We start from the raw sequence: 18371 nt of genomic DNA, 5'->3' as shown, positions 1-18371 counted from the left end.
TCATAACTGATGTGAAATTTATTGTCTTTCTTGCAAGGGCATGAGAAAGTGGGATCAATGCTTACAAAGGATGATGAAGCAAATGCAGCATACAACACACAACTTTACTGATGAAATGCCCTGGAGTACTTCCCTTTCATCTCTGCCCTGTTGAGCACTTTCTACTTTTAATAACTTTAAATTACAATTAGATGTGCAGAACCAAAGGAATGTGAAAATGATTAAACAAGAATAAATAAGTACAGTAAGTTGAAAACCCCTTATCCAAAATGCTTGGAGCCAAAAGTGTTTTGGATTTCGGATTTTGGAACATTCGCATCTACGTATATATATGAGATAGCTTGGGATGGGACCCCCCCCCCCCCCATTTAAACACAAAAACCATTTACATTACATATAAAGCTTATACATAAACTCTGAAGATAGTTTTGCATAACAGTTTTAATAGTTTTGTCCCAAAACAATAATGTGTTGTGTACATTAAACCACTGAAAGATAGACTATCAATACCTTGGCTGCCTAGGAGAACGTCACCAATTTTCCTGACTTCTAAATTTATATTCTACCGGTAAGCAGTCTTATTCTTTCACATAATATACATAAATATAATTAAAAATATAATAAAAAGGTAATGTTTGCAGCGTAAAAAAAGTGTTGGCAGGATACCTGAATTAGCTGTTTAACAACAAACTATGGCAGGCTTTCAGCCTTTGCCATATTTTGATTATAAGGTTACAATGCACTGTATTTATATTTTACTTTTTTTAGGTTTATACAAGGTATAAGGTATAAGAACAAAAGATTGAATTTAATTACAGGTAAATGTAATGAAAACTAAAAACTTCAAAATTTTTCAAGGTCAAAGTTCATAGCAAATTTATTAACAAAGTATATACTGTATGTATCACCATTTACAACCCTGAGATTTATTTTGTTGTGGGTGTACTCAATAAATCTATAGAATAATAATAATAACCGAATCAATAAAAGACAACACCAACTTGGGCATTCAGTGTGCAAAATTTGAAAACACAAAGGAATATAAATAATAATAACAAATAAGCAATAAACATTGAGAACATGAGATGAAGAGTCCTTAAAAGTGAGTCCATAGGTTATGGAAACATTTCAGTAATGGGGTAGGTGAAGTTGAGTGAAGTTATCCTCTTTGGTTCAAGTACCTGATGCTTGAGGAATAACAACTGTTCATGAACCTGGAGGTGTGAGTCCTGAGGCTCCTACACTTTCTTCCTGATGGCAGCAGCAAGAAGAGAGCAGTTCCTGGGTGTTGTCCCTGATAATGCATGTTGCTTTCCTGTGACAGCATTTCATGCAGATATGCTCAATGGTGGAGAAGGCTGTACCCGTGGTAGACTGGGCTGTATTCATATCTTTTCTGTAGGATTTTCTGTTCAAGGGCATTGGTGTTTCTCTGCCAGTTGATATACTCTCCACTACACATCTATAGAAGTTCATCAAGTTTTAGATGTCATGCTGAATCTTCGTAAGCTCCTTGGGAAGAAATGCAATGGTTTTCTATTTTCCATTAACCTCTGCTCATTACTTTAAACTTTAACAGTTTGTCCTTCTGTTTCTTCAGATTATAGATGTTGATCATTCTGACATGATACTCCTCTCTCAGATGCTTCACACTTACACAGCTGTCAAGTTTTTCCAACAACTCGACATTCTGTGCTATAGATAAACATGAAGGATTCCTCTTTTTTCTTTTGACTATTACCCATTGGTGTAACTGCAGGCCTTTCTGACATTTTCAACAACAGCTGCACAGCACAGAATAAGGGCAAAACACAGGGTAATTACAGTGAGTGCTGCGTATGTGAAGTTACTTCTATGGACTGTCTGTGGTGCGCAGAGACCTGTGCATTCCCTGGGAGCCTCCCCAGTGCCTTGCGCAATTTTCCAATAGTAGCATCATATCAGTGTTCATAAACATTTTGGATTTTTGGATGATAAGGGACTCAATCTGCAGAGTAAATGAAAATATTACCTCATCTGAAAAAAACAGAAAGACAAATCACCACTAAAGTTAACAATTTCATTTTAATCTTTACACTCACAAGCTAAGATTAATAGACAGCAGCTGTGGTGAAATACAAGGCATTACAAATTCTGGACACGAGAAAATCTGGAGATACTGGAAATCCAAAGCAACATACACAAAATGCTGGAGGAACTCAACAGGCCAGGCAGCATTTAGGGAAAGAGTAAACAATTAACTTTTATTGCAGGCTTGGTGCTGCCTTGAGGTAGGGTCTCTGGCTACTCCTTGTCATCCTCAATGACCCAGTCCCAATGCAGTGGCAAGGGGATGCTTGCATTAAATAAGAGAAGCAGCCAGATTCTCTTCCTCACAGAGAAACCAAGCTCCCAGAGAAACACTTTGCCCAGTTAATTTCAGTAGATCAACAGTGACAGTGGCAGAGTACAAGGAGTTGCTGTACTACGATGAACGTGGATGACCGACTAGCCTGACTACGATGGCTGAAAGACCGAAGTGCTGATGCAAGCCAGCCTTTGGCAGATATAATGAAAGAAGGAGGGAAAGAAAAAGTGCTGGTCCATTTGACTTCTTGTTAGTTTGGAATGGTGAAGAGACTTGATCCAGAGCTTTGTTGTGGGCACACGGGTCAAGGACAGATTCACACTTCAGAAATGCTTTACTTTTTGGCGGAGCTGACTTCCTCTGTATTTTTATTGACCATCAATAAAAAATGTTTTGAGGGACAAGGGGCAAATGGGACTATCTCAGACAGGCATCTTGATCACATGAATAAGTTAGCCGAAGGAGCAATGCACATAACGTGCTAGAGGAGTTCAGCAGGTCCAGCAGGATGGGAATAAACAGTTGATGTTTCAGGTTGAGACCCTTCATCAGGACCTGCTTCTATGCTGATGAACTCTTATAGATAGCCTTGGCAACAGAGAAGAAGTTGTGCATGCCTCAGTCATCAGGGTTGCTGAACCATCAGTATGCTTTCCTCCCAATATCTGTTCATTAGGTCACAGATTTGTTGGTGGCCTATGAAGCTGCTTCTTTTCCCTTGGGACAAGATGGAGCCTCCAATCCAAGAAAAGTTTGCAATTAATGAACTCCTGGATCTCCTGGTCATCTCAGCAGACTAGCTGTGCTTCTCTGCTGACAGAGAAACAAGAGAGTATTCACAGGTGCTGATTGTGTTGGAGTTCAGGTCAGGTATTTTGTTCAGGTTGTTGATTCTGATCAATGTGATTTCTGCTCCTGACATAGATGTCCACAGTTCCTGGATAGGTCTTAATCCAATTTAAAAGCAGATGGCAAGAATTTGATTAATTCTTCATGTTTTTTGACTTCTAATGAATATTGTTTGTTTTCATTTATCACATTGTCATGCCTTGATTTCTAAAGCTTTTATTTCAAGGGATGCAAGAAGATGATGCTTCAGTTGGAAACTTCAAATAAAGATGTTGTTAAATTATTTTTAAAAATCTCTCTAGTCACTTAACATTTTAGCATTTCCATTTCCAAATGGGTCCCAAATTATCACCTTAGAATTAGAATTGAAGTTTTAAAATTATATTGAAACATAAATATTAGCCATGTTTTTATATTATGTATCTTGTATCTCAGATAGTCACGTGAATGTGCACGGAATGGAGGGACATTGTGTAGGCAGAAGGAATAGATTTAGTAAAGTGTTTAATTAGCACAAATCATGGGCCAAAGGGCCGGTACTTGTGCCGGCTGCTGTGTGTTCTATGCACCATTAACTTTGCTGCCTGCTGTCAATGGCAATCATTGGTGTGTGATTGGCAAATAATAAATTGATATATTTCCAATCCTAACCTTAAGCAAAAGCGCTGAATCTTAAATAAAAATGTTTTATACCACATGTGGAATAATATTTTTCATTACGCTTCTTCCCAGTTATAGCATGCCAATCAATTACCCATATTATCAGTGGGCAGACTGAAAACAAAACTTCATTGCATCTGGCTTTTCAGAATTTTGAAAACTCTCTTATCCATAAAATTTCAGTGCCAATTTCTACATCACAAACTTTTTAAAGATCTTTTTAGCTATGATAGAGTAAATCATGTTTCCTATACTTTGACATCTATCCTTCACCGTAACTGCATACACATAATTTGAAAAGTTATATAGTGAAAGGCTTTGTATTGATAGTCAGGTGTTGTGCAATTTGATGAGTTGTAGAAAATGAAGGTGACTCTATCATCTCAGATGTCAAAGGTCAGGTTAGGGCAATGTGGGTATCACAATGTGTGAAAGGTTTGTAGTAATGATCAGATTTGAGAAGGGAGCTGAGGCTTGCAGTCTGATTGAGCAGGGACAGAAACACCGCACCATTATCTAAAGTGGGGTCCTAGGCTTCTGCTCTGCAGGTCCCTTCTTACTGATACTCATGAAGGTGGACTCCCATGTACAGTAATATCATTTCTGGTTGAGTGTGAGCCATGCATGTGTAATGCAAAATCATGAATGTTACATTCTAAAACATATTGCTTATCAGCTTTGACACCGATATCAGCTTTGACTGTCTGGGCACCTGAGCATGCTACTGAGTTAGGGGATATAGCACACAGTAAGAAAACACAAACACTTGATTCTGTACTTCTCTGATTACCTTTTTCCCCACATAGAAATCAAAAAGACTTTATTTATTTAATGATAGAGCACAGAGTAGGCCCTTTAAGCCACACTACCCAGTGACACCACAACCCCGATTACCCCTAACCTAATCATGGGGCAATTTACAATGACCAATTAACCTACTCAGTATATCTTTGGACTGTGGGAGGAAACTGGAGTGTGGGAGGAAACTGGTGCCCAAGGAAAACCCACACATTCCACGATGAGGATACACAGAGCCTCTTTATGGAATGGCATCGGAAGTGAACTCTGAACTCTGGAATACTCCAAGCTGTGGTAGCATCGCAATGACCACCACGTGCCATAATGTCGGCCCCACTACTATTTAACCACCATTCTACATGTTCATTTTCATGAAGAACTTATTATCCAGTGATTGACTCTATAGCTTACATTCTACACTATTGTCAAATTTAAATTCAATGAACTTTTTTTTGAACTTTATTTTATAATATCTTCTTTACTTGTGAAAATGGGAACCCTTGCTACAATACAGTTTTCTTTGTGCCATCAGCCCTCTGATATCATAGGATTAATCTACTTGGACCAACCATCCAGAGGCCTGGATTAATGATACTGAAATGAATTGAAATTACACCATGGTAAATGTGGAATTTAAATTTACCTAAATAATCAAATCTGAAAAAAAAATCAAATAGTCAATGTTAAAGACCTTGAAGCTATCTTTTTCTCATAAATGCTCAGTCTGGTCTTTATGTAATCTGAAACTTGCAGAAATGTTAATACTGAAATGACCTGACAAACCAAACAGTTGCTGAGAAAAGAACTCTCCAACAATTTTTCAAGAGCATTTAGGTATAGTTAATAAAAGTAATTCTTGCCAATTCTTTTCACTTTCAGAAATGTATACAAATCCTCCCCCTAGTTCTTCACAAAGCACTTGTGGTTATTGGATAACATCAGGAACAGAACCCCGGAGATGGTTTTCTCCTTTCTCAATGCATGCATAAACAATGGAAGGAAATTCTCAGATGGACATGTTCCTTCAACCACATCAACTGTGGGACTTTGTACTTTGCATACCTTCATGGAAAATTGGTTCTATTTCCCACTGGTCATGAGTTGTTTCCAGATATTACGACAGGAAAAACTTGATGTAAATATAAGTCATTTTTTCTTAATTATGCAGAAAGATCTATTAATTAATGCTTACGCACTTCAACTCCAGAGCAAGTTCACCAATTTCACACGGTAACTACAGCTCGCAACTTTTCAGACGATAGATTTTGATGATAGAAGAATACGTACACAATGCTGGAAGAACTCAGCAGGCCAGGCAGCATCCGTGAGAAAAGAGTAGCCAACGTTTTGGGCCGAGACCCTTCATTAGGAATGGGGGGCAAGAGAGGGCCGGAGCCCAGTAATAGAGATAGGGGAGGGGGCAGGGCCTAGAGGCGCCAGGTGGAAAACCAATCAGAGAAAAGATAAAGGGGGGAGGGGGAGGGGATAAGCATGAAAGAACTGTAGAGATAAAGAAGCAGAAAGTTGAAAGGGGAGAGATATGGGCATATCTAGATGGGAATGAGAGGCGGAGTTGAAGTGGGTGGCAACCTGGAGGTCCTGTCTGTTGTGACGGACGGAGGCCGCACCGGGAGCACCGGATGCAATGGACGACTCCAGCAGACTCGCAGGTGAAGTGTTGCCTCACCTGGAAGGACCACACCACCAAACACATCTTGCCCTTCTCAGCTTTTTGCAGGGATCATTCCCTCCGCGACTACCTGGTCCACACGTCCCTCCCCACAGAACTCCCACCTGGCACTTAGCCCTGCAAGCGCAAATGCTACACCTGTCCCCACACCTCCCCCCTTACCACCATTCCGGGCCCCAGACAGTCCTTCCGGGTGAGGCAACACTTCACCTGCGAGTCTGCTGGAGTCGTCTATTGCATCCGGTGCTCCCGGTGCGACCTCCTCTACAACGGCGAGACCCGACGCAGATTGGGGGACCGCTTCGTCGAGCACCTCTGCTCCATCCGTCACAATAGACAGGACCTCCCAGTTGCCACCCACTTCAACTCTGCCTCTCATTCCCATCTAGATATGCCCATACGTGGCCTCCTCTACTGCCATGATGAGGCCAAACTCAGGTTGGAGGAGCAACACCTCATCTACCGTCTGGGTAGCCTCCAGCCTGGTGGTATGAACATCGAATTCTCCAATTTCCAGTAATTCCCTCCCCCTCCCCCTTCCCCTATCCCAGGTCCCTCTCTGCCTCTCTCCCCTTTCAACTTTCTGCTTCTTTATCTGTACAGTTCTTTCATGCTTATCCCCTCCCCCTCCTTCATTCATCTTTCTTCTGACTGGTTTTCCACCTGGCGCCTCTAGGCCCTACCCCCTCCCCTATCTCTATTACTGGGCTTCGGCCCTCTCTTCCCCCCCATTCCTGATGAAGGGTCTCGGCCCGAGACGTTGGCTACTCTTTTCTCATGGATGCTGCCTAACCTGTTGAGTTCTTCCAGCGTTGTGTACGTATTCTTTGATCCACAGCATCCACAGTTGTATTTTTGTGTTTAGATTCTGATGATAGTTTTCTTAGTCACTTCTACTTGACTAAAAGCCTTCCTATTCAAAAGAAATTTTCCTCCTCACTCTCTGTTAAATTACCAGAGAAGTGAGGATTGGCACAGGGGGCAGGATGTCACCCAACAGTTTCCATGGTAGTTTCATCATTTCTTTGTGTACCTAGGCCATAGGAATTACAGCAAGGATATTAATAAGGTTGAAAGAGTGCAGAGAAGGTTTACAAGGGTGTTGCCAGACTTGAGAAACTGAGTTACAGAGAAAGGTTGAATAGGTTAGGACTTTATTCCCTGGAGTGTAGAGGAATGAGGGGAGATTTGATAGAGGTGTATAAAATTATGATGGGTATAGATAGAGTGAATGCAAGCAGACTTTTTTCACTGAGGCTAGGGGAGAAAAAAACCAGAGGACATGGGTTAAAGGGAACATTAGGGGGGACTTCTTCACATAGAGAGTGGTGGGAGTGTGGAATGAGCTGCCAGATGAAGTTGTAAATGTGGGCTTTTCTTAACATTTAAGAAAAACTTGGACAGGTACATGGATGAGAGGTGTATGGAGGGATATGGGCCAGGTGCAGGTCAGTGGGACTAAGCAGAAAAATGGTTCGGCACAGCCAAGACGGGCCAAAAGGCCTGTTTCTGTGCTGTAGTGTTCTATGGTTCAACCCTAGAGCCTAAAGCTGAAAGAAGGCAGGAACAGGGCTTGATCTGTTACTTCCTGAGTAACTAGCAAGGTTTCCATAAAGCTGTCAATCCTTAGTTCTGTAATCTCCCAATTTGATAGGGCCCTAAAACCTTTCACTTGATTCAATTTTTGTCCAGGATATTGAACGCTAGCTCACTGCCATTACATTAACTGTGATAATCATTTAAGTATGAAATCAGAGGACAGGCCTTGTAGTAACCATTATCCGTCATTGCTACAGTCAGAAAGATAGACCATTTTTGGAAAGCATATCCATTCTCCAATCAGAAAGACTATCTTTTTGGTCGGTGTTTCCTGAAGGACATCTGTTGTATGTTACACAAGCTTGTGTTCATTGCCGAGAAGTTTGAAAGCTAGCTCACTGAAGCTGCAGTGTCTGATTTTTTGGAGTCAATTTCATAAATCAAAAGTGTGTAATGCGTAAATGCTAATCAAGTAATTTCTGAACATACAATATATATTTACTTCATCCTGGTGATCAAAGGAACATTATGTAATATATCAAATAACGTAAAATATTTTCGGCATGCTCTTTCCTTCCATCCCTGTACTTGCCAGAGTCTGCCTGAATGACAGCTTGTCTCTGAAAATAAATGTAGGAACTGATAGGATTTTTTATTTAGAATGATCATTTATACAAGAGTAAGGCAAGTAGGGGCTGCCTCTGGTTTTCCAGTTTCCTCTTGTGTATCAAAGATGTGCTGCTAGGTTGATTGGCCACTGTGAATTACCTTTAATGTAGGTTAACATTAAAAGCAATTAAAGCAATTCTTGTGTGAGAGAGAATGAGATGCTGGGCACAAGGAAGTAAGGAGAGGGGAAACAGGATTGATAGGCCTTCTTCCTGTGTGAGAGAGAATGAGATGCTGGGCACAAGGAAGTAAGGAGAGGGGAAACAGGATTGATAGGCCTTCTTCCTGTGTGAGAGAGAATGAGATGCTGGGCACAAGGAAGCAAGGAGAGGGGAAACAGGATTGATAGGCCTTCTTCTTGCACAGAAGGTTACTACCGGATATACATAGTGGCTAGTTCATAGTACAAAATAGGAAAATGTGAATTTCCCTATTTTGGTAGGAAGTATAAAAAACACATTTTGTCAAAATGGCAAGAAATTGAAAAGCAGAGGGGTCTTGGTGCCTTCACGCATGATACAGAAAAGGCTAAAGCTAACAGAATGCTTTTATTTATTATAATGTAGCGGTGCTACACGCGGCGCTAAAATTACGACACGGAGTCGGTAACTGCAGTCGAAGAAAAAGCTTTATTCGAAATACCCAGCCTTGCTTTTAAGCCTCCCTCAACCTGCCCCCCGTGGCGCAGAGGCTCCAAAGCTCTGTGCTCGCAAACCCCCATAGGCTATCTAATTGTGAGCCGGTTCGGATGTGCCAGGAAATGGGTGGCCACATAACCCCCCCCAGAACCGACGATACACCCCCCAATGTCCACAGTCTGGGCCGGAACCTGCTTGGGAGGTCGGCCTCTGCGCCGCGGTGCTGGAAACTCGACCGGTTGCACCAGATCCACATGGGCCGGTTTGAGTCAGTCCACTGTGAAAACCTCCTCTCTCCCCCCAACGTCCAGCACGAACGTGGACCCATTGTTCCGGAGCACCGTAAACAGCCCCTCGTAGGGCCGTTGCAGCGGTGGCCGATGCCCGCCTCTTCGTACAAACACAAACTTACAGTTCTGCAGGTCTTTGGGTACGCAGGTCGGGTGCCGCCCATGCTGTGAAGTGGGTATGGGGGCCAGGTTACCGAGCTTCTCACGTAGTCTGCCCAGGACTGCTGCGGGTTCTTCCTTGTGCCCCCTTGGGGCTGGTATGAACTCCCCGGGGACGACCATTGTACACCAACTCAGCCGACGAGGCGTGCAGATTATCTTTGGGCGCCGTGCGGATTCCGAGCATGACCCAGGGAAGCTCGTCCGCCCAGTTGGCTCCTCGCAGGCAGGCCATGAGAGCCGACTTCAGGTGACGGTGGAAACGCTCCACCAGGCCGTTCGACTGTGGGTGGTAGGCAGTTGTGTGGTGCAGCTGAGTCCCCAAAAGGCTGGCCATAGCTGACCACAGGCTGGAGGTGAACTGGGCACCTCTGTCGGAGGTAATGTGGGCTGGTACACCAAAGCGAGATACCCAGGTGGCGATCAGGGCTTGGGCGCAAGATTCGGAGGTGGTGACGGTGAGCGGGACCGCCTCTGGCCATCTTGTGAACCGGTCCACGATAGTCAGGAGGTGCCGCGCTCTGCGTGACACTGGCAGGTGGCCCACAATATCTACATGAATGTGATCGAAATGCCGGTGGGCGGGGTGGAACTGCTGCAGTGGGGCTTTGGTGTGCCGCTGCACCTTGGCCGTCTGGCAGTGCATGCATGTTTTGGCCCATTCACTGACCTGCTTGCGGAATCCGTGCCAAACGAACCTGCTGGAAACCATCCGGACAGTTGTCCGGATGGAGGGATGCGCCAAGTTATGAATGGAGTCGAAAAAGCGTTGCCAAGGTGTCGGGACGACCGGACGGGGCTGGCCGGTGGCGACGTCACAGAGTAGGGTCCTCTCACCTGGGCCTATGGGGAGGTCCTGGAGCTGCAAACCGGAGACTGCGGTTCTGTAACTCGGAATCTCCTCATCCGCCTGCTGCGCCTCTGCCAGTGCCTCAAAGTCTATCCCTTGGGAAAGGGCATGAATGGTAGGGTGAGAGAGCGCATCCGCCACGACATTGTCCTTATCCGAGACGTGCCGGACATCCGTCGTGTATTCAGAGATGTAGGACAGGTGGCGTTGCTGGCGGGATGACCAGGGGTCGGACGCTTTCGTAAACGCAAAGGTAAGCGGTTTGTGGTCCATGAACGCGCTGAAGGGCCGACCTTCTAGGAAGTACCTGAAATGCCGGATTGCCAGGTAGAGCGCCAACAGTTCCCGGTTGAAAGCACTGTATTTGAGCTCGGGTGGCCACAGGTGTTTGCTGAAAAACGCCAGGGGTTGCCAGCGACTCGCGATGAGTTGCTCCAGTACCCCATTGACTGCCGTGTTAGATGCGTCGACTGTGAGGGCGGTAGGGACGTCCATTCTGGGGTGCACTAGCATCGCGGCGTTCGCCAAAGCTTCCTTCATTTGAACGAAAGCGGCGGCGGACTCCTCATCCCAGGTAATGTCCTTGCCCGGACCGGACAGCAGGGCGAATAGGGGGCGCATGATCCGGGCAGCTGAAGGGAGGAAGCAGTGGTAGAAATTGACCATACCTATGAATTCCTGAAGGCCTTTGATCGTGGTGGGTCGGGGGAAGTGGCGGACCGCATCTACCTTAGCGGGCAGAGGGGTTGCCCCGTCTTTAGTAATCCTGTGGCCCAGGAAGTCAATGGTGTTGAGCCCAAACTGGCATTTGGCGGGGTTGATTGTTAGACCGTACTCACTCAGTCGGGCGCAGAGTTGACGAAGGTGGGACAGATGCTCCTGACGACTGCTGCTGGCTATGAGGATGTCGTCCAAATAGATGAACGTGAAGTCCAGGTCCCGTCCCACTGCATCCATTAACTGCTGGAACGTCTGTGCGGCATTCTTCAGGCCGAACGGCATGCGGAGGAACTCGAAAAGGCCAAATGGGGTGATGAGAGCCGTCTAGGGGATGTCGTCCGGATGCATCAGGATTTGATGGTACCCTCGGATGAGGTCTACCTTGGAGAAGATCTGTGCACCGTGCAGGTTTGCTGCAAAGTCCTGAATGTGCGGCACAGGGTAGCAGTCCGGTGTGGTAGCCTCGTTCAGCCTGCGGTAGTCGCCACATGGTCTCCAGCCCCCTGTCGCTTTGGGCACCATGTGCAGGGGGGAGGCCCATGGGCTGTCGGACCGCCGGATTCCTCCATCCTCTTGAACTCCTCCTTTGCCAGTCGGAGCTTGGCCGGGGGAAGCCGCCAAGCACGGGCGTGGAGGGGTGGTCCCTGGGTCGGGATGTGGTGCTGTACGCCATGTCGGGGCATGGCCGCTGTGAACTGCGGTGCCAGAACCGAAGGAAAATCCGCCAGGACCCTGGTGAAGTCGTTGTCGGACAGCGTGATGGAGTCGAGGTGAGGGGCTGGCAACTGGGCTGCACCCAGGGAGAACGTCTGAAAGGTCTCGGTGTGGACCAGTCTCTGCCTTGGCAGGTCGGCCAGTAGGCTGTGAGCCCGCAAAAAATCCGCACCCAGAAGTGGTTGGGCTACGGTGGCCAGTGTGAAGTCCCACGTGAACTGGCTGGAGCTGAACTGTAGCTGCACCTGACAGGTGCCATAGGTCCTTACTGTGCTGCCGTCCATGGCCCTCAGGGGGGGACCTGGTGCCCTGCTGCGGGTGTCGTAACTCGTCTGAGGTAAGACGCTGACCTCAGCACCGGTGTCAACCAAAAAACGGCGTCCTGACCGCTTGTCCCACACATACAGGAGGCTATCCCGATGGCCAGCCGCCGTAACCATCAGCGGCGGCTGGCCCTGGCGTTTCCTGGGAACTTGCAGGGCGGGCGACAACGGCGGGCTTCTGCGCCCCACCGCTGGTGGTAGAAGCACCATTGTTCGTTGGGCCCCCCACCCCTGCCTCTGGGGTTAGCGGGCTCTGCGGCCGGGCCTGGACTGGTTTGCTGCTGGGAGCTTGGCTGGGAGATCTGTGCGATGGACGCCCTGCTCACCTTTTTGGCGATCCACAGCAAGTCCGCCCGGGCTGCCACCTTCCGGGGGTCACTGAAATCCGCGTCGGACAGCAGCAGGCGTATGTCCTCGGGCAGCTGCTCCAGGAATGCCTGCTCAAACATGAGGCAGGGTGTGTGTCCATCGGCCAGAGACAACATCTCATTCATTAAAGCCGATGGAGGTCTGTCTCCCAAGCCATCCAGGTGCAGTAAACAGGCTCGCGCTGTGAGAGTCTGAAAGTCCTGAGGAGCAGGGCTTTGAATTCCGTGTAATTGCCGTCTGCCAGAGGCGACTGTACGAACTTCGCGACCTGGGCCGCTGTGTCCTGGTTGAGGGAGCTCACCACGTAGTAGTAGCGGGTGTCCTCTGAGGTGATCTGCCGAACGTGGAATTGGGCTTCAGCTTGCTGAAACCATAGGTTCGGTCGCTGTGTCCAGAAACCCGGCAGTTTCAACGAAAGCGCATGAACAGAGGCGGCGTCGGTCATTTCTGGTCCAAAAATCGTTTGGACCGTCGGGGTCACCAATTGTAGCGGTGTGCTACATGCAGCGCTAAAATTACGACACGGAGTCGGTAACTGCAGTCAAAGAAAAACTTTATTCAAAATCCCCAGCCTTGCTTTTAAGCCTCCCTCAACCTGCCCCCCGTGGCGCAGCGGCTCCAAAGCTCTGTGCTCGCAAACCCCCGTAGGCTATCTCCCTTAGCCGGAACGCTGGCTAATTGTGAGCCGGTTTGGATGTGCCAGGAAATGGGTTGCCACAATAAGGGTTAATGGTTCAGATGCCATACATGACTTTGATGTGACCATATCAGGACTGTTGTGTACAGTAATGGCCCCTTTTATAAAGAAATTAAGTTAATGGATTGGAAGCTGTACAGAGAAAATTTACTAGCTTAAATCCTGAAATAGGCAAGTTGTCTTATGAGAAAATGTTGCAAGAGGCAGATAGGTATCCATTGGTGTTTAGAGGAGTGAGAGAGAATTTGATTGAAACATACAAGACCCTGAGGGCTTTTAACTAGATGGATGTGGAGAAAATATTTCTCCTTGTGAAAGTGTCTGGTGCTGTTTATTAAAAGAAGGTACCCATTTTTGACAGTTGAAGCATTTCTGTCAAAGAATCTCGGGTTTTAAATATTTTTGTCATTTTCTCGAGGTGATTTATATTAAAGATACAATTAGCAGGAAAAGGGAAAGGATACAATGGGAGATGATGTGAGGAAATCACCAGGAATAGATTCGGACCCAAACCAGCTCTAGATACAAGATTCACAAGTCCTTGGGCCAGTTGTAAAAGATATAACTAAGTCAGAATAATTTTAGCCCACTGTGTTATTATGTCTGTACATAATAAAGAACTTCAGATTCCTGTGTGTAATGCGGGTGGTTCATCAGAACCGGAAGTGACATTGGTGAATGTGTCACACACGCTTTTGACAGGCTGAAGGTTCTGAGTTGAATGTGGCTGAACTAAAGCCATACCTGTAGTTTTTTGTAAATAATAACTGTGTAAGTTTTTTCCTACCCAAATTTGTCTTTTATCAAGAACAAACATAAAACCCATCAAGCTGCATTATCTAAAATGTGAATTTTTCAGCCTGAATTGACAATAACTTAAATCAATAACCCTGAAGCAACACACACAAAATGCTGGAGGAACTCAGCAGGCCCGAAACATCGACTCTTTTCCAGAAATGCTGCTTGGCTTGCTGAGTTCCTCCAGCATTTAGTCTGTGTTGCATTTATTTGTTGAAGTTGTTTTCAAAAGACAGATTAATAATACTTATGAGTGAAAAAATAATACAATATGTTAATGAACAAGTGGCCTGGTGGGGAAACACTACAACAATAGCAACGAGTCACTTTGAATGAGTGACTATTATTATTTTCATCACTAATTTCATTACAATGTATTATGGAAATTAAAAGTTAATGCATTTGCCAAACCTTCTTCTTCAATAACTGAAAACACTTTGACAGTTTTAATTGCGAAAACTCTATGACAGAACCAACCAATTACTTCCATTTCAGGCAGCAAGGAAATCTTGCAGCTCTCTGGGATGATGCTCAAAAAAAAATCCAGGTTCAAAAGTTCCAATTTGTAAATCCTACCCATGTCCGAGCTGCCGACAAACGACTGAGGCCTCCCGATCATCCCAGTTCTTGTTGCAGATCATTCCCCATACTCCATTCACATACACTTCAACTCTGCCTTCGCCAAGTTTCTGACCTCCTTGCAATCGGACTAAATCTGATAAAATAAAATATTAGTTAATTTTTAGACAAATGGATATTACCAGAAAATGTCATCAGTTATTGTGGAAGTAGGAATGAGAATTTCAGATGAAAACAAAATTGTAAGGGGTGTGTGAATAGTAGAGGTAATTAGGAGAATTAACATTTTACCTGGAATGATGTCTGAAGAACTCATAATGCTTTTACATTAGCTATAAATTGAAATCTATAAGGAAGTTCATGAAGCATGTTTGATTGCTCTTTTTAAAAGGAAGACCAGAGAAAGCTATTGTGTGCATTTGTTGTAATATTTCACTGTGGCTTCAAGTAAAGACCATTAAGGAGTTAGGATGTTATAATGAGACAGGTAGACCTACTCTCCACACCATATCAACAAAAATTCAAAATGTAGGTGGCAAAAATCAGATTTGAGCTTGACAGGCCCAGCAAATTGAATATACAGTACATAAATTCAATAATATAGTGTAATATTTAATAATGCTATATGACAATTTCTTTGCCAAGCTAATAAACTTACAACACAGTCAGCAAAGTTTGAAACATACCTTCCAGTACTTCTGTACATAATAAAATGTCATAATAGACCACTATGCATCGTGTATCAATTGTGTCTCACATATATATACACAGTGGCATGCAAAGGTTTGGGCATCCCGGTCAAAATTTCTGTTACTGTGAATAGTTAAGTGAGTAGAAGATGAACTGATCTCCAAAAGTCAAAGTTAAAGATGAAACATACTTTTCAACGTTTTAAGCAAGATTAGTGTATTATTTTTGTTTTGTACATTTTAGAGTGAAAAGAGGAAAGGGGCACCATGTAAAAGTTTGGGCATCCCAAGAGATTTGAGCTCTCAGATAACTCTTACCAAGGTCTCAGACCTTTATTAGCTTGTTAGGGCTATGGCTTGTTCACAATCATTGTTAGGAAAGGCCAGGTGATGCAAATTTCAAAGCTTTATAAATACCCTGACTCCTCAAACCTTGTCCCAACAATCAGCAGCCATGGGTTCCTCTAAGCAGCTGCCTAGCACTCTGAAAATTAAAATAAATTATGCCCATAAAGCAGGAGAAGGCTATAAGAAGATAGCAAAGCGTTTTCAAGTAGTTCTTTCCTCAGTTTGTAATGTAATTAAGAAATGGCAGTTAACAGGAACGGTGGAGGTCAAGTAGAGGTCTGGAAGACCAAGAAAACTTTCTGAGAGAACTGCTCGTAGGATTGCTAGAAAGGCAAATCAAAACCCCTGTTTGACTGCAAAAGACCTTCAGGAAGATTTAGCAGACTCTGGAGTGGTGGTGCACTGTTCTACTGTGCAATGACACCAGCATGAATATGACCTTCATGGAAGAGTCATCAGAAGAAAACATTTCCTGCATCCTCACCACAAAATACAGCATCAGAAATTTGCAAAGGAACATTTAAGCAAGCCTGATGCATTTTGGAAACAAGTCTTGTGGACTGATTAAGTTAAAATAGAACTTTTTGGCCTCAATGAGCAAAGGTATATTTGGAGGGAAAAAGGTACATAATTTCATGAAAAGAACACCTCTCCAACTGTTAAGCACGGGGGTGGATCGATCACGTTTTGGGCTTGTGTTGCAGCCGGTGGCACGGGGAACATTTCACTGGTAGAGGGAAGAACGAATTCAATTAAATACCAGAAAATTCTGGAAGCAAACATCACACTGTCTGTAAAAAAAAAGCTGAAGATGAAAAGAGGATGGCTTCTACAACAGGATAATGATCCTACACACACCTCAAAATCCACAATGAACTACCTCAAGAGGCGCAAGCTGAAGGTTTTGCCATGGCCCTCACAGTCCCCCAACCTAAACATCATCGAAAATCTGTGGATAGACCTCAAAAGAGCAGTGCATGCAAGACGGCCCAAGAATCTCACAGAACTAGAAGCCTTTTGCAAGGAAGAATGGGTGAAAATCCCCCAAACAAGAATTGAAAGGGTCTTAGTTGGCTACAGAAAGCGTTTACAAGCTGTGATACTGGCCAAAGGGGGTGTTACTAAGTACTGACAATGCAGGGTGCCCAGACTTTTGTTTCGGGCCCTTTTCCTTTATTGTTATTTTGAAATTGTAAAAGATGGAAATAAAAAAAAGTAAGCTTACTTAAAATATTAATATCATCCTTAACGTTTTGGAAATCAGGTCGTCTTTTACTCACTTAGCTATTCACAGTAACAGAAATTTTGACCAGGGGTACTCAAACTTTTGCATGCCACTGTTAAGCTATTTCCATAATTATCATTGGAGCACGTCAGGACCATAATGAGTTAAGGTCGTTTGTGGAAAGTAAGCCTCCATAACCACTGAAAGGCCTGCTCTAGTGGTATTTAAAGGGTCTGACTGAACAAGCAAGTTGACAAATACGTATCATATTCTCAAATGCTTCTCAGTCAGGCAGATTCATTGAAAATATTATGTTGAACACGCACCACTTCTGAAAGTTGTTGTAGTTTAAGAGCAACTTGCATGTAGTCCACATTGCGCTAATTGGTGATCTATGTGCTTACATATTGCAATGGAGCCTGAGCCCACAGAGTGCTAACAATGCACTGAACCTGACACAAAGCTTTCCATTGAAGATTATATTTCTCCAAACACTTCATTACACTTCCTTTGCACTACTGCAAATTTGCAAACTAGTAATCAATGTGCAATGTGTGCCATAATTTATAAGATTTATTCAATGTAGAAGGGCCTTGAATTTCAATGTTACCATGTGGAGAAATTGCTTTTTATATTGCAGGTGAATGAACAGATTTCCTTCATATGGGGGACAACAATACAGATGTTGCTGTCAAAGTATCTATAGGACCGAAGTGTTTAAGTTCAAAGATGAAAGCAAGTTTATTATCAAAGTACAGGTGGATGTCACAATATAAAACCCTAACATTCATTTTCTTGTGGGCATACACAATAAATCCACGAAACACAATAGAATCAATGAAAGACTGCACTCAACAGGAGGGACAAATAGCCAACAAGCAAAAGACAACAACTGTGGAAATATTAAAAAATAATAATAATAAGTAAATAAGGAATAAATATTGAGAACTTGAGAAGAGTCTTTGAAAGTGAGTCCATAGGTTGTGGAAACAGTTCAGAGATGGGCAAGTGAAATTGAATGAATTTTTCCTCTCAGTTTCAAGAACTTGATGGTTGAGGGGTACTGTTCCTGAACCTGTTGCTGTGGGTCCTGAGGTTCTTGATGGCAGCAGTGAATAGGGAGCATAGCTTGAGTGGTGGGGGTCCTTGATGATGGATGCCGCTTTCCTGTGACAGCACTCTGTGTAAATGTGCTCAATGGTGGGGAAAAGCTTTACCCATGATGGACTGGGGCATATCCAGTACTTTTGTAAGCTTCTCCATTCAAAAACATTGGTGTTTCCATACCAGGCCATGATGCAACCAGTTAATATACTCTCCACTACACATCTATAGAAGTTTGTCAATGGCTCAGATGATGTGGAGAACCTTCGCAAACTTCTAAGGAAGCAGATGCGCTGCCGTGCTTTCTTCATAATGG

At 44.3% G+C, this 18371-nt stretch overlaps 1 protein-coding gene across 1 annotated transcript in view; it reads right to left on the bottom strand.

Annotated features, from left to right (window-relative positions):
- prss12 (serine protease 12) overlaps nt 1–18371 on the bottom strand; it is a 150568-nt gene that overhangs the window by 123431 nt on the left and 8766 nt on the right. Inside the window, exon 2 of the mRNA XM_059988513.1 lies at nt 14687–14825. Coding sequence (XP_059844496.1) covers nt 14687–14825 — 139 coding nt within the window. The remainder of the gene's footprint in view (nt 1–14686; nt 14826–18371) is intronic.

This window comes from Hypanus sabinus, chromosome 14, assembly GCF_030144855.1.
Source record: "Hypanus sabinus isolate sHypSab1 chromosome 14, sHypSab1.hap1, whole genome shotgun sequence".
NCBI lineage: Eukaryota > Metazoa > Chordata > Chondrichthyes > Myliobatiformes > Dasyatidae > Hypanus > Hypanus sabinus.
This window is presented reverse-complemented; position numbering and strand designations above follow the sequence as displayed.